Source organism: Stegastes partitus, unplaced genomic scaffold, assembly GCF_000690725.1.
Source record: "Stegastes partitus isolate 25-593 unplaced genomic scaffold, Stegastes_partitus-1.0.2 Scaffold191, whole genome shotgun sequence".
Taxonomy (NCBI): Eukaryota; Metazoa; Chordata; class Actinopteri; family Pomacentridae; genus Stegastes; species Stegastes partitus.
This window is the reverse complement of record NW_007577922.1, coordinates 614,288-630,564: the sequence shown is the minus strand read 5'-3', so window position 1 is coordinate 630,564 and position 16,277 is coordinate 614,288. Positions and strand designations below refer to the sequence as shown.

Genomic DNA, 16,277 nt, shown 5'->3' with positions numbered 1-16,277 from the left:
TGGCAACCATCCCCCCGGAGTGTACGCAAAGTCTAGTTTAGGTTTCACCTATCTGTGTTGTTCCAGGTACAGGTTACAGGTAAACAGCTCTATTGAAAGTGTCACTAGACTGTGACCTGAATAGGAAAAGGAAGAAAGATGTTATGCAAAGGAAACTTAACGTTGCTTAGAATTTGAAAAAAACAAACAAAAAAAACAGAAAAAAGTGGTTTAATTTGATGTGCGTGTCAAGAACTTTGTAATGAAGACACAACAAGTAATTGATTTTTTTTGTACATTTATTGTCTTTTGAACTGACACATTGCAGCTGTTTTCAGACATATTACCTGAAACAGGACATCTTCAGAAGCACTCACACTCTATTCCTAATTCTTACAGGATTCTATCCACTTTTGTGACTTCCTGCTGGTTTTTTCAGCCACCGGTGATCAGGAAACCTGGTCAGGGCCCTGCTGATTAAAGAGAGTAATCAGAGCTAACTCAACATGGTGATGTAGCACAAATAGTTCATTTTTTTGTGCCAGCCTACAGAATCTAGTGAAGCACCTGACTAACAGTTAAAGGGTTACCTTGGCAACCACCTTTGGCCTGACGATTCCCAACCAATCACAAAGCTGATTCCTGTGTGTCCTTACTGTGGAAAGATCGCTCTCCCTGGAACAGACATGCAGCGTGTCAATATTTCACATACTGTTTGTAATGAATTAATTGAACTATTTACATTATACATTTAATAACTGAATCCAGTTTCACCACTAACCAGTTTGTGTCACTTAGCAAAGTCATGACATCGTCCAACACCTCAGGATCAATGACATCATCATAGGTCAGAAGCATCTCATACATCTGGCTGGCTGTGTTCTTTCTTATCTACAGTTGAAAGCAAGAAACAGGTTGGGGTTTTTTTTTTGCAGTTGTAGTTACTGAGCACTAAGCAGTGCATGAAGACAAACAGGATGGCCATCAGCATGACAACATGTTGGCATTACCATTTAGCGTGTACTTCATCTTGGTGGAGCATGTAAGCGTGCCAACAACTGCTAAATAAAATGGCAATCCCAAAGATCTCTGTTCTATCTGATGGCACCAATGGTTAGAAATGGTAACTGCAGGTGTGTTTTTGAAAGATCCAAACATTTATTATAGACATTTATTCAAATCACAATCTTTGAGATTGTCACTTTAAACAGAAAGTGCAGCTAAGACTGAAGGGACGGTCACTGGTTCTGCAGCTCTAAAGCAAAACACTCTAATTTTGATAGTGATGCAGAACAAAAACCAACTGAAGTTATTACAGTTTGTCCCGAGGAGATGTCAATGTCCAACAAAAAAGTCATATGAAACCGTCTAATCTATCTCAAGTGTTTTCAATTATGGGGATATTATTTATGTACATGCTGCTGCCTCTACTTTTATCTGCCTCTAGTCTGTATCAGAGCTCTCTACATTTTATATTCAACGCACTGTCCAGTACACATCACTGTGAACCTTAAGATCATTACGTCTAAGAGGCAGCAGCATCCTCTAAATGGCTGCTCTGCAATGTGAGCCCTGATCAGAATATTTGTAACAAACAAGTGCAATGGCTACTCCTAATCTAGATTTTGGTTTGTGTATCTTAATCCCTTGGTTGTTTTAATGCACTTTACTTTAGTCCCATGTCAACCGTGTCATTTACAATTGTGTGACTCTCTGGTTAGGTCTCCCTCAAAAAAATGATTTTAATCTCACGCAACTTTCATTGTAATTAAAGGTTAAATAGAATTAAGCAGTTTTTAAGCCATTTCAGCCCAAACTACAAACAGCAGTCCATAGAACAGTTGTTGAAATACTTCATCTGGATGAAGGTGTTGGACTGTCAAACAGTGTAGTAAAGCATAAAAACAACTCAATATTACTGCCAAACTTAGCAGCTGAAACAGTAATTCCATTGTCATTTAAGGACTGTAACTGTTTTTTTTGTTTGTTTTTTAAAATTTTATTTTGCAGAATAAACCAGTGGTTGTCGGTGCTTTTAGCCATCTGTTAAGGACAGGTGTGTCCGATTGCTGTCTTGTGAACTTACCACAGGGAATGAATGGCAGAGCAGCAGCAAGAGCTGGGACAAAACCTTCTTCCTCACCTCACCCTGGAACTGGATCAGCCCACAGAAACTGTGAAACAAAAGCCAGCACAGTCAACACAGATGGCTCACACTGTGTCGGTTCTGTATGTCACGTATACATCTATCAGAGACTTACACAGCGATGCAGGCGGAAAGCTTGGAAATGTCTTTGGATTTTTTGAACTCTTTGCAAAGACCCAAAAGGTCCACACAGAACTGATGACTTAGAAAACACAAACAGAAAAGGGTTTAGTTCTCACAGATATCAAGTTTTGTTTTTAGTTTTTTTTATAAAAAGCTATCACGCTCACTTAACACTCACTTCTCCTGTGTGGTGAAGATTTCGAAGCAGCTGTTAGCGAGCATCTGATTTAGCATCTTCAGAAAAGGAACAGATACCCTGAAAATACAGAAGGAAAAGACAAAACATATATTAGTCTATTAAACTATCTTTCTGGTGGCTTGTAAGTAATTAAGTCAGAATGAATCACTTAATGTACTAATAACACGATTATTAAAGATAACATGAACCTTTCAAAAACAGAAAAGTAGCTAAAACCAAATATTTCCATCAATAGTAATAATAAAAAAGAATCATGATGCAACATGACAGCCAAACAAAGACACTGCAACATATAAAAACAGTTAAAGAACAAACAAATAACAGTTAAAAGGCACATCTAAAAAGTGATTTGAAAACCTTACACATTTTTCTATAGTCTTGAATTGAATAGAGTCCTGAAGTACTAAGATAAGATAAGATAAAACTTTATTATTCTCAAAGGAAAGTTCTTGTTTTTTTTGTTTTTTTTTTAATTTCATCCGGCTTGGTCAACAAACAGGGGGCTCCGTGTCTGAGCCTGTACCTGTCATTGCGAAGATTGTCTCTGAGGATGCTCAGCAACGTATCTCCAAACTGTTCCAGAGCAACGTTGTTCTCCTGAATCCTTTTCAAATAGTCAAACAGTGACTGGGAAGAAAAATGTACCTGGATGGAAGCAGAAGAGCGCAGCAGTTAATGTGAAGCTGAAACAGTGGGCAGAGAAACACAACTACATGTCTAAAGAACGGGTCCTCGCCATGGCTCTACAGCAAAAAACTGAATAAAAGCAAAAGAAGTTCAGTTAAAAGCAAATAACTGATAAAAACAGAAACTTGACGGCAATAACAAAATATTTCTGTGCTTATTACTGAATGAGTGTGAGCCTGGAAGTCCTGGAAAAAAAAACAGTGAAACTGATGATATCATTAAAGAGCAGCGCAGAAGGTCTCAAACTCTGATATTTGCAACATAGCAACACAACATAGCAACACAATGTGCTACAGACAAAGTTGTGTATGATTTCCTTTTCTACTTTGAAGTTGTTTGCGTTTCAGTGGTTAAAAGTCATTTAAAAAATCCAGTCAACCAGAAATTCTAAACTAAAGACTGCAAAACACATAAAATCATTGTTAAAACTGAGTCTCTCTGTCTTGGGACTCCTCCAGTTTCTGCTGAGCCACATGGTCTATCTATGGTAGGACAATTCCTGGAAAGTCAGTGGATACTCCATCTCTCTCTGGCCTGTGTGAATATGTGCCTGTGGTGTGAGAATGGTAATCTTGGCCCATGAATTGATGCAGTCTTGGCTCAGTTTACTACATGCAACCCTGTGCAAACATATCAGTCCTTCTCGTCTCTGAGGATGTATCTGTAGCACAGAAAGAGCAGGAGATAGAAGCAAGACGAGAGCTAGCTCCTCCATAAGGGAATATGTTTAAGGCCTCCACGGGCAGATGAGTTCAACTTTACTGGCCTCACTGCTACTATTACAGGCTTTAAACTTATTTTCGTTATTAAGTCCACAAATACAAAAAGTTAAAAATAACACAGCCAGATCAAATATTTGGGGGCAAGACCTTTTCTGAATGATTGGTTTTAACAAGATGGTTGTACTGGAGGAGGAGAGAGAGTGTGATCAGCTCCAGTTGTGAGGCCCAGCTGAGTCTCCCCACTGACGCTGAGCAAAGAGTCAGGAAAGGCGAGTAGCAGGCATCCACGCAACTGGTGGAAAAGTCTAATTTGCCAGCACTGCAAGAGACCCGTGGATAAGTCTGGAGCAAAGCTCAACAGCAGCAGTAATAGGGTGAAGATGAGTGTGTGATATTAAGAATTCAATGAAAGGCAGGTGTTCTACAGAGTTTCAGAGATTACAGGGCAGACTACATCAGACACATGGCTCCCCCTGCTGGTCCAGATTCCTCCTCAATCACAGCAAACATGGGCTGACTTTGCTTTACTTGCAGGAGGATTTATCACCATCCAAACGTGATAAAAGCAACACATTCCTTGTGTAATAAATAGTCAGGCCTTATGGTGTTGTATTGGATGAGGAAAATTTAACCTCTATAAGGAAATTTCCCGGTGCTGTGTGTACAAGCATCCCAGTATGCTAATGCGGAGTACAAAGACACACAAGTAAACTTATCTGTGTACTTTTCAGCAGTTCTGTTTCATAACATCATTCAAGATATTTCTGCTAAATGAAGACTGAAAGTGGGGAAAGTGTTATGAGATGCAAATGGATTTCAAAATAAAGTAAAAAACAAAAAGATAACAGTGTTTTATAAAGACTTGGGGTCACCATGAGCTCCAGTTTTAGTACTTCAGCCATGGAGAGCTACTATAGGGGTTGAAAATTTCAAAAAATAGTTCAATCATCTGGTGTTTCAATGATGGCAGTGAAGACATGGCTGAGATCTGGTGACTATGACGGCCAACGTGTGTGATTCACACCCATCAGTATGTTGTGTCCTGTATCTAATGTCTGCATTTCATTTTCTTTTCTTATGTTCGTCATCCATCTGCACATCACACTTCTGTAATTTAACAATATTCCACTTCTCCACTCACTGTGGACTCGGTGATCCCTCCCACAGACACAGTGAGCCCCAGCAGGGTGTGGTACTGATACTCAGGCAATCCAAGCAGCTGGGCGATATACCGGAAAGCTTGGGATGGAGCGTTCCAGTTCAGACTTGTGGTGGTTTCGCTGAAAAACACAGCAAATGGAGCCAAACACAAACAAATATTAATCGTTTTTGCACATATTAGAAGTTTTCCAGATCAAACTTGTAAATGTGACGTATATGTCCCTGCATATAAGGCTGGTTAAAATCAGTGCAATATTATAGCTTATAATGCTACTCACACAGGTAATATTGCCAACAGCTCCTCCCGGTGGGGTATGTGAGGTACTGCGGGCTCTGTGCTGTGAAGAAGGCGCAGGAAGATGTTGCCAGCGTGGGCTCTGTAGCGGTCAATTTTCTCTGCAGCCTGCTGGGCCAGGCAGCACATCATACACTTCACCCTGCATACAGACAAGTGGGAATGAAGTGCTGTCATCTTATTCCACATAATCAGAAATTCATGCATGGTGTCCCATCACTAAATCTCACTAAGCTATGACTAAGTCACCAAACCAGGTTGTGTTCTTGAACTGATTTTGGTGCTTTTATCAGGAAGGGTTTGGGAGACACTTTTGCCAAAATTTGTTTTATTTTTTACCATGATGCAAGTATTGGTTCCCATATCAATTAATATCAAATCAACAATCAGAGTAAAGTAGTAAAGTACGCCAGGGTGATAAAAGATGAGGTGTACAGTTTGCAGATTCATACTCACTGGTCAGGTGAAAGGATCTCTGGAGCGCTGCTGGCCACCAGCAAGGTCAGATCCATCAGACTAGTCATCGCTGCCTCTCTCACCCTGGACAAAGTCACAATGAGAGGAGAGACTATACAGTTAGGTCCATACATATTTGGACTGAGACAAAGTTTTTCTAATTTTGGTTCTGTACAGTACCACAATGAATTTTAAATAAAACAATTCAGATGCGGTTGAAGTGAGGAAGACTTTCAGCTTTAATTCAGTGGGTTGAACAAACAGATTGCATAAAAATGTGAATAACTACAGCATTTTTTAAACACAATCCCTTCATTTCAAGGGCTCAAAAGTAATTGGACAAATTAAATAACTGAAAATAAAATGTTCATTTCTAATACTTGGTGGAAAACCCTTTGCTGGCAATGACTGCCTGAAGTCTTGAACTCATGGACATCCCCAGACGCTGGCTTTCCTCCTTTTTAATGCTCTGCCAGGCCTTTACTGCAGTGGTTTTTAGTTGCTTTTTGTTTGTGGGCCTTTCTTTCTGAAGTTTAGTCTTTTAACAGATGAAATGCACGCTCAATTGGGTTGACAGCAGGTGACTGACTTGGCCATTCAAGAATATTCCACTTGTTTGTTTTAATAGAGCTGTATGTTTTGGGTCATTGTCCATCTGTATTATGAAATGCCGCCCAATCAATTTGGCTGTATTTGAGCAAACAGTATGTCTCTGAACACCTCAGCATTCATCTGGCTGGTTCTGTCCTGTGTTACATCATCAATAAACGCCAGTGACCCAGTGCCACTGGCAGCCATGCATGCCCAAGCCATCACGCTGCCTCCGCCATGTTTTACAGATGATGTGGTATGTGGTATGCTTTGGATCATGAGCTGTACAACGCGTTCGCCATACTTTCTTCTTGCCATCATTCTGGTAGAGGTTGATCTTGGTTTCATCTGTCCAAAGAATGTTCTTCCAGAACTGTGCTGGCTTTTATAGATGTTTTTTTTTTGCTTGTTTTTTTTAACAAAGTCCAATCTAGCCTTTCTATTCTTGAGGCTTTTGAGTGGCTTGCACCATGCAGTGAACCCTCTGTATTTACTCTCATGCAGTCTTCTCTTTATGGTAGACTTGGACAATGACACGCCTACCTCCTGGAGAGTGTTTTTAACTTGGCTGGCTGTTGTGAAGGAGTTTCTCTTCATCATGGAAATGATTCTGCGATCATCCACCACTGTTGTCTTCCGTGGATGTCCAGGTCTTTTGCGTTGGCAACTTCACCAGTGCTTTCTTTCTTTCTCATGATGTACCAAACTGTAGATTTTGCCACTGCTAATAATGTCGCAATTTCGCAGATGGGTTTTTTTTTCCTGTTTTCACAGCTTAAGTATGGCTTGTTTCACCTGCATGGAGAGCTCTTTTGACCACAAAACCTTCCAAATGCAAGCACCACACCTCAAATCAACCCCAGGCCTTTTATATGTTTAATTGGCAATGACATAACAAAGGAATTGCCCACACGTGCCCATGAAATGGCCTTTGAGCCAACTGTCCAATTACTTTTGGTCCCTTTTAAAATAAGGTGGCACATGTTAAGGAGCTGAAACTCCTAAACCTTTCATCCAATTTGAATGTGGATACCCTCAAATGAAAGCTGAGAGTCTGCACTTTATGTCCATGTCCATTATAGAACTATAATTAGAATATGCTTCATTAAACATTTAAAAAAAAGGACAAAAAAAAAACCAAACTTATGTCAGTGTCTAAATATATGTGGACCTAACTGTATATTTGCAGTGACATGGGCTTGACCCAACTACTGAGCAGGGCCATCAAGCTCCGGACAATCTACTACCCCTGTGGATCTGGAGTGATTTCTGGGTGTTTTTTTTTTTTGCTCCGACCACGCTGGCCACATTTTCCACTGGAGCATCATGTATATAACATAATGATCCTGTGTGGAAACAGCATGACTATGGCTAGAAGTAGAGAGAACTCTAAAATGTCTTATCTGCAGTATGATATATTTATAATGCCATAAATCCTCCAAAAATTGAAAAAAAGGTTGTTGCTTACAGGTGTTACCAATGACTTCACACGCTATAGATATTTCACTTGCATTTTTTAAATTTTGCTTCCAGTTAAAAAGTTCCTGAATTTTGAAACTTGACTGTTGGTTGCAGTTGAGTCAGTAAAGGCTTCACAGTTTTGCAGAGGAGCACAGAATTTTAAGTTTGTTACAGAAACTTTTTTTTACCACATGATTTATTTTTGGCGAAGTGATTTGTTTTGATGAAATATCCCAACTTTAAGCTTAGGTTCGGGTAATTCTTCCGACAGAATGGTGCGTCATAGATGAGTAGTTCAATGAAGTCGATTCTTTCAGTTTTCTTAGTTTCTGGCTCTGATAAATGGTGTAATTTAGGCAATTTTGAAATGATAGCACGCCTTTAAAACTTGCTGCCTTGTTTAGTGGTTTAGAGGGTTAAAACTGAATTTATTTAATCTGATCTTTAAAATGACAATGCACACTTAGAAATGCACACATCGGCTGGTGCAAGGACACACACAGCCACATGAAGACTATAAGTCATGTCACTGGATTTGGCAGATTTATAGGCAAATTACCTTAATGGCTGCAGGGTGCAATTTGGTTATGTGAAATGCTGATAAGGGCATTTAATCAAAAGTCACACCCTGTAACAGGTGCGACCGTTAATTATCGAGCTACTGGCAACTATTTTAGGTAAAATTAAATGTGTTGTATAATGTTGTCATATACAGATGTGTTCAGTAAAGAAAGAGAGAGGATTGTGTTCCTGTGTAGGTGTGGGCTTGAAAAAATAAATGTGCTACAAAAGCAATAGCAAGAGAGAGAACGTGAAAAAAAAAAAAGGAGGAAAACAGATTCAAGACAAAGACTCAAGGAAATGAATAGATCTCTAGACAGCGTAAAACAAAGAGGTGGCCCATCCCATGCTGCGAGGACAAGCGACAAGCCTGGTGGCATTCCTGGCGAGTCGGTAAGCATGGCCTGGAGCTACTAGTGAGACAGGCATGTGTGACATGTCCCTTTGTGGAGGGACAGAAAAACACCAGAGGCCTCAGGCAAGAGAGCATTCCTAATCCCTCAGGCAAATTAAAAGAGCATGTGCGCATGTTAGTGTGTGTCGATGAGCATGTGCACTCACCACGCTCCTACGTCCCCTCTGCTGTCTGTTGTGTAGTCGCTCATGCTGCTGAGCAGAACGTCGAACACCTCGGCCACATTCTCTGAGCACACAACAGAGTCCGGGCAGCCGTTGGCACAAACACCTGCCTTCACGCACACGCTGATAGAGGAAGAAAATGAGAAAGCGCACACAGTGAAGACAAAAAGGAAGCAGTGTGAAGTGGGACGATTAGATAACATTTGAATTTTCAGGAAAGAATACTATCAGAGAAATGGACGGACATGTGATTCAAGTCCTGCAGGTATAATCTGTCAACTGTTTATCTTAGCATTACTGCAGGCACAGCTACATGTTTAGGCTAGCAGACAGGCAGCACAATAGGCAGACACAGAGTCACATTTAAATCATAAGTCTGCACCATTACACATTACTGAAAGTGAAGATGACAGGTCAATAGAGATATATATGGATACACACTGAGCAATTGATCTGACTGCATCTCTTCTTGCTTCCGTAAAATTTCCCTCCTTCTGGCTCACAGTGCACATCTGCCGGAGACCTTCAAAGATCTAACACAGACAAGACATATAAACACACGCAGACATACTGCATTTTATCACTAAATACTTAGACAGTAAAATGTAAAATAGCCAGAAAATGTATACAAGCTTCAAACACACCTGCTTCAGTTTGCTATGGATCATAAATCTTGGCAGACAGCCGAGGGCAAGGGCAGATCCGCAACGAGTGAGCATCTGTGAACTCTTCAGCCCTTCAATGTACTGAGATACCAGAACATCTAAACACATACGCACAAAACAGACATAAAGAGAGCAATGGAGCCCGTCAAATATAACATATAGGGCATTCGGAGCAGCTATTGAAACAAGGCAACCATATTCAACCTACCTTGCATTTGTGAGTCAGCCTGGCCTGTCTGGGCCTGGTAGTACTCATCACACAAGGCAGACAAGGCTGATACTATTGCAACCTGCAGACACAGGAGGAGGACGATCAATTACCAGTAAACAACAATTAGTCTTTTTTTTATATACGAATATTGGCAGTCTATACTTCTGCAACTTTGAAAAGTACAAAATTATCACACGCTTCATCTTTGTATCTGCTAATTGAACTTTTTTTTGAGAGCATCGACTTTGCTTGACTAAGATTTGTATTTCCTAACAGGTGTATGACAAGTAAATAGGAAAATCTGCGTTCTCCTTGATCCCTGGCATTACCTCAGGCTTAAGTAAATATTGAACTTGCCATAATGCTGTCCTTTGCTCCACTAGAAGCAAGATGAAGCGTCTGAATGGTGTCGTCGATGACCCACTGCCAGCCAGCTGAAACACAGGAGATAGTTTTACCTCTGATGCTGAATGAGAAGACGAGTGGAACATCAACTGTTTAAAGGAATTCACTCACTGATGACAGGATCATCCTTAAAAGGCATTTTGGACAGGGACAGCTTCTCTATAAGACCACAAACTGTGAAAAAACAGAAATGAATCATTATCTAGTGTGTAATTGGAAAGCAGCAATGCCCTTATTATTCTTAATGTTTCTTGCAACAATTCATTAAAAAAAAAAACATTGTTTCCATTTATATTTGTTTTCAGACTTACTTGCTGGTCTCATTAGCCATCCACCAAAACCCCTGTGCAAAAACATGACATACTTTTAGAATGAATAATATGTTTTTTGTTTTAATACACACTGCTAACACAACTTTAAAATCATCATTTCTGCCTACCTGTATTGTTTTCTTTCATTGAGCTGAAAGTGGATCAACAAATGCAAATCAGCAACAGAAGACATTCAGATTTATTCAATTTAAGGCAACAATTTTTGTTAGAATATTAAGATCAACTAACCATATGGTGAATGTTCTTTAATGCATCCACACATTCTGGAGAAATGATGTCCACCACAGTACTGTGGGACAAGTCATGCATCGTCAAAGCAATAATTCACACAACAGAGAAAATAAAAGAATTCATTAACTAATGGCGCTCCTCTAACCCTGGATTGTATATGTAGTTTCAAACTTTTTAGTTTTGGCTGTATCATTAGCAGACAGATTTTTTTTTGTTGTTGTTGTCTGAGCCACATCTAAAGCTCCAAAAGCTTCTATTTCGAAAAATTTAGATGAATATGTGTTACATGAGTCACAAATGAGTCTAGACTAGTTCTGGCTCATGCTACGTTGACAGTGTACTTCTAGTCTACCTGTTGGTCTGAAGGCCCACTTTGTGTAGAGCATGTGTGACTTCTCCACATGCCAGAATGGCTCCATGGCGACCATGAAGGTCCATAGCCACTGCCATGGTCAACAGCTGAGGCAAAACTGAAACCGACAAGGAGGACAGAACATGTACTCATAACCATTATCTATAGGCTTCGGTCCATTGCAAAATGGCATTTTTTATGAGCAATCTACTTCAATTGAAAGTTGAGCACTGGCTGGGGAACAGGTAAGGTGACATTGTTTACCTGTTGTTGCCATATAATCAGGCGCTTGAGGCGTCAGGTTGTGGAGTGCTTTAGTGGCAAGCTCTCGGATCACACTGAAAAACACGTAAAGACATACGTTTTGTTCAGGAGATAAAAACAAACTCAGTTTCTAGACGTTTGGTGGTATTATAAGGGCTGGACAGTAGAATTACTCACTTATCCCAGTGGTTGATCTTCATGGCGACTAAATGATCTATCATGGACGTGGTGTACTCTGGGAAGCCAGCTATGTAGACACTTTGAGAACAACAAAAATTCTTCAGCCTCACAGAAAATAAACATTAGCTTTGACATTTCTCTGTAACCAATCAAAAGTGGAAAAATCTATTTCAGCCAGCTCTAATCCTTTTCTACATCTACATTCTACTGATGGTGTTATGTGCAGTTATGCAGGCAGTCACACCCTAAGGCTAGAATCTTTCCCCATTTTCACTGCTTAAATGTTTGCTCTGTTGGTGGTGACACATTGCTGTCAAAGGTGACAATTCAAAGCTTTTCTGTGTTGCCTTTGATGTACACATTTCAGAAGTTAATGGTCAGAGAAAAGTTCTGCAGTTCAGAAATTTTACTGGAACCAACAAATTTAAACAAACCAACCAACAAAACTGCACATAACTGGGTTATAAAACACACTAGATTTTGATAGCTTTGCTCTGTACCTTTTTTTTTTGTTTTTTTTAAATTGCCCATTCATGAGTACTTTCATGAGAAGAAATCATGTTATTTTTTCAGCACACCTCTGACCTGAATGCAACCAGAAAGAAGTTCTGTCATGAAGTTGAACTTGTTTCTGTTTGTCACTTATTGTGAATGGAGCCATATTCTACCAATCAGAACACACACATGACTACTGATGACACTAAAAGTGAGAGTAAAGTAAAGTCTGTGCTGTGGCAGAGAGAAGGATACTATATTATCTGTCTTCACCTTGTGTATTATACGAGCTGCTGTTTACAGTAGTGTGTATTTTCTTAGCGGCAGCATCACTTTAGTAGAACTGCAAATGTAAATCCATTGTTTCTTACCTAATGTTCAGATAGCAGTTGTTGAGATTTCCAACAGCATAGTAGTCTGCTGCCGTTACGATCTCAATACCATGTGGAAATGTGCCCTATTGAGATAAAAGCAAGTTAAAAAAAAACTGCTGGGAGGTTTTTAGTGCATTAACTCAGAACGGGCTATATTTTGAAACACTGACAAAATTGATTTAGAGATGGGAAATACATGAGTCCAAAAATGATTTGAAGACAGTTATGGCTCAAGGTTTACTGGCAAACCAAGCGTTTGCGTATGCCCTGTAGCTATTCTGGAGGGTGATTTCTTTGCTTCAAAAGCTTTCACTAACAAGGCAAGTTTGAGCAAGACCTAGATATTTGGCAACAAATACGCTTCAAATCACGCTAATTCTGTTAGTCATAATGCTCAAGTAGTCAATACTCAAGTAGTCACAAACCTGTCTGCCGACATTCTCCTGGAAGGCAGCCTAGGACAAAATGAGGCATAAAATGAACTTCTTTCATGTAACTGTATAACTTTAGGCAAGCAAGCAAAAGATGTTGACCTGTCAACTTACAGAGGCAGCTCTGCGACAGTTGACGTTTCGATCAAACACGGCTGTGATCAGCAAAGCACTGCAGGGAGAGACAAAAGGTATGAAAGAGCATAAGTTATCGGATAAAAGACTTGTATGTAGAATTGCCCACTGAATGCAATGGAAAAGGTGTTTTTTTTTAACAATAGAGTCTTCACAGACACAAGATGCCTAAATGCTCAAGTTAGCACCAATATCCACTTTTTTTTTTCTAAACAAATCTTTTTGCAACTTGACAAAAAAAAAAAAGGCACATATTTAAACAAACTGTCTTCCCGGCATTTCTTTTTCATCCGCCCTGTTGTCGAGCAACCACAGTGTTTGAACATTTGAATCGGTTAAATATCAATGACTCAGATTAAAATGGTGTCTAAGTGTGATTGCATCATTACCACAAACCTGATTTTGGTTGCAAAGCACAAGTTCCTGGCACAGAAGGGAAATACACCGGAATTATGATTAACCGTGACTCCTTTGCAATATTGGAGGTTTTGTCTGTTTTGATCTCAACGTCCCTCCACTATACATTGTAACTACAAGTCTCAGAAGCGGTGCAAGTGAGAATTCAGTGGTTTAAAGAGAGCCAGCCTACTTAAAGATCACAGTGACAGTGTGAGACTAACTGCTGCTGGCATTGTTTGCTCTCCTCCCATGAACCCTGCCGCCAAACAACAAGACACGAGCACAGAGATTTAACAACTGCCCCTAGCTTGGACTTACTAACTGCCCTTACCCTGAGGGCTTGGAAACAACAACAGTCCTAATTGCACTCTACACAATGCTGTAAACCATATTCTGAAATATGTCTCTCACTGCTCCAGTCAATAAGTGCCCTGTTTATTTAACTCACTAAGGAGATGTGCAACTCTGTGTGTGTGTGTGTGTGTGTGTATGTGTGTGTGTGTGTGTGCCCCCAAGTGACTTAGTCTCACAGTCACAAAAATTGGATTTCTGTATGTCATCAAGCTGTGATGAATAGAGCAGGAACCAGCTTGTCCTAGTGTTGCTGCCAAACGGCGACCGAAACCTACAGCAGCAGGCGAAACCTGGCAATCCTGTAGGCTAGGGTAAGGGAGGGTGTTGTTGCGACTGCTGATGATAATTTGCAGGGGTTCAAACTGACGCTGCAGAGCTGGTCTGCACAGTCACAGGCCACAGGTCCGTACATGCAAGCCAAGTGAAAAGGGATCAAGGATGAGGCAAACCGTTACTACTGACAAAGACTGAACATACGTCACTGCATGATGTTGCATTTCTCCGCACCGGCTGCAGATTAGATCTGCAAATTTTAGGATGTTTGTACTTATTTTTAAAGCTACATCTGAGACCCTGTGATCTGGGAACAAGGCCCTCTAGGCGCTGACCTAGAACAGGAATAAACCAAATGAAACAGTTGTGCAGTTCTTACAGCTTTTAAAAAAAGAATAAACTGGGTCCAAATAAAACTGTTTATGATGTACAGATAAATCAAAAGCCCCTTTATGTTAATCCAAAGGCAATTACAAATGTCAGTCTTGTGCATAAGCACCCTGGTCCCTTTGATGTGAAAATCTTAACAGCAATCTTAGTTGTGAACCTAGCAACATTTCCATAACAAATGCATACTACACGAGTCTAAACTGAATGCCGTCAGTTTAACACAAAGGCTGCAGCAACACAAAGGCAAAACATGCAGAGAGAGTGACAAAAATGCATACCTTGCAAGGTCAACACCTCCCAAAGTCACTGTAATAAATTTCCAAACCCAATCTTCATCTCAAAGACACGACTAAAACAAAATCACTTTCATAAACCAGACAAAACAGTAAAACAGAGTGTTGAGGACTCTCTTCTCAAAAGTCTAAAACTATTTCCCCCTTTGTGCTACAACTGAGGTAAAACAGATTTAAAACCCGTCATTCAGCACTGTCAACAGGGAGCAAAACACGCTGTCTAGTTACAACAAAACTGATTTAAATCTCTCACTGTTTCTCTGTCAAATATCAGCCGTGCAGCTCTTTCTGTAGATATGCATTCATGACTAAATGAAGGCATACAGAACGATAATGTAAAAAGCAATGTGTCTACATGTAGTAAAGTTTAACTTCAACACAGAGATGAAGCAGCAATGCTACATATGACGTCACCAATTGTATTCTATTGTTTATTTCGTAGCCCATTATGTCAATGTGTTGTTGTTGTTGTTTTTTTTAAGGTAACTAACAATTTCTATTGTTTTGCTATTCTTTCTGTGACTTTAATGGGGGGGTTGAATGATGATATGAAAATAGAGGTAATTGCCCAACCCTCTAACCTACTTCAGTAACTATGCACAAACACAGCACACGAGGATGAGTGCACGATACGTGGGAACATGCAAGACTGATGTCGCACAGAAAAACTGGTTTGAGGCAGTAAAAAACAGCTCAAAGGCAAACTGTGCAGCGTCCATACAAATTTTAAGCATAATGTCATATAAAATGAGCTGCAATCAAAAAATCCTACTGAGTGCATGCTTGTGCTTTATGTGTCCATCTCCTGATTGTAGCTGTTCCTCTTTTATGCAGCCAGGGAACATGCATTCAGCAGCCAGTTTCATCAGGTAGATTTAAAGCCTCCATTTTGAACTATACTGCATTACAAAGAGAGGTGCTACTGTTTCCGTTGTATTAAACTGCATTAATTTCAGATAAGTACACCTAATAAACTACTTGTAGTATTTAGAGTGTATATAAGAAGGACATGTTGTGTTTGCTTTAGCAACTATAAAGACTAGGTTTAACTGAATTAGAAGCAGATAAAAAAAAAAAGGTAGTTGCTCTTTTGTAAGTACTTGCATTTTCCAAATTGAAAAAGGGAAAAAACATCCATTGGTATAGAGGTGAAGTACTATTTCACACATATGATGAGTGGCATTGATCATTTCAGCCAGTTATCAACACAAGATTCACGCTTATGTCACTGAAATAGTAAACTTTATGAATGCACTGGTGTGCTTTTGATGTAGTTTAGCAGTGATTTAAGCACTTGATGGTTTTTTATGGTAAATTAGCAAATTACCTGGCAATCTGAGTGACAAAAGGTTCAAGCTCCTTGGGTTCATAGGCTCTTGCGAAAGACCAGCACACATAGCAGGCAGCGTCGCGCACATTGGAACCGACGCTGCAGGCCCCCCTCTTCTCCTCATAGGTCAGGGACTTGATGATGAGTGGCACAACTGCAAATAGACGACACAATGAGATGAGAGGATTTATTTCAATAAGAAC

General features: G+C 39.9%; 1 protein-coding gene across 3 annotated transcripts in view; it reads right to left on the bottom strand.

Moving 5' to 3' along the window:
• Positions 1–257: 257 nt before the first annotated feature.
• tbcd (tubulin folding cofactor D) overlaps positions 258–16,277 on the bottom strand; it is a 28,459-nt gene continuing 12,439 nt past the window's right edge. For 2 of the 3 annotated variants that reach the window (XM_008280390.1, XM_008280392.1), the window contains 26 exons: positions 16,072–16,228; positions 13,015–13,072; positions 12,895–12,924; positions 12,467–12,552; positions 11,598–11,678; positions 11,421–11,494; positions 11,157–11,274; positions 10,802–10,862; positions 10,681–10,703; positions 10,553–10,584; positions 10,353–10,415; positions 10,194–10,270; positions 9,834–9,915; positions 9,605–9,723; positions 9,402–9,493; positions 8,943–9,083; positions 5,769–5,852; positions 5,296–5,454; positions 4,998–5,136; positions 2,971–3,092; positions 2,427–2,504; positions 2,241–2,327; positions 2,066–2,153; positions 761–870; positions 570–654; positions 258–452 (listed from right to left, as the gene is read on the bottom strand). In XM_008280390.1, coding sequence (XP_008278612.1) covers positions 429–452; positions 570–654; positions 761–870; positions 2,066–2,153; positions 2,241–2,327; positions 2,427–2,504; positions 2,971–3,092; positions 4,998–5,136; positions 5,296–5,454; positions 5,769–5,852; positions 8,943–9,083; positions 9,402–9,493; positions 9,605–9,723; positions 9,834–9,915; positions 10,194–10,270; positions 10,353–10,415; positions 10,553–10,584; positions 10,681–10,703; positions 10,802–10,862; positions 11,157–11,274; positions 11,421–11,494; positions 11,598–11,678; positions 12,467–12,552; positions 12,895–12,924; positions 13,015–13,072; positions 16,072–16,228 — 2,270 coding nt within the window. In that variant the 3' untranslated portion in view covers positions 258–428. The remainder of the gene's footprint in view (positions 453–569; positions 655–760; positions 871–2,065; positions 2,154–2,240; positions 2,328–2,426; positions 2,505–2,970; positions 3,093–4,997; positions 5,137–5,295; positions 5,455–5,768; positions 5,853–8,942; positions 9,084–9,401; positions 9,494–9,604; positions 9,724–9,833; positions 9,916–10,193; positions 10,271–10,352; positions 10,416–10,552; positions 10,585–10,680; positions 10,704–10,801; positions 10,863–11,156; positions 11,275–11,420; positions 11,495–11,597; positions 11,679–12,466; positions 12,553–12,894; positions 12,925–13,014; positions 13,073–16,071; positions 16,229–16,277) is intronic. The other variant, XM_008280391.1, reaches the window with a different exon arrangement.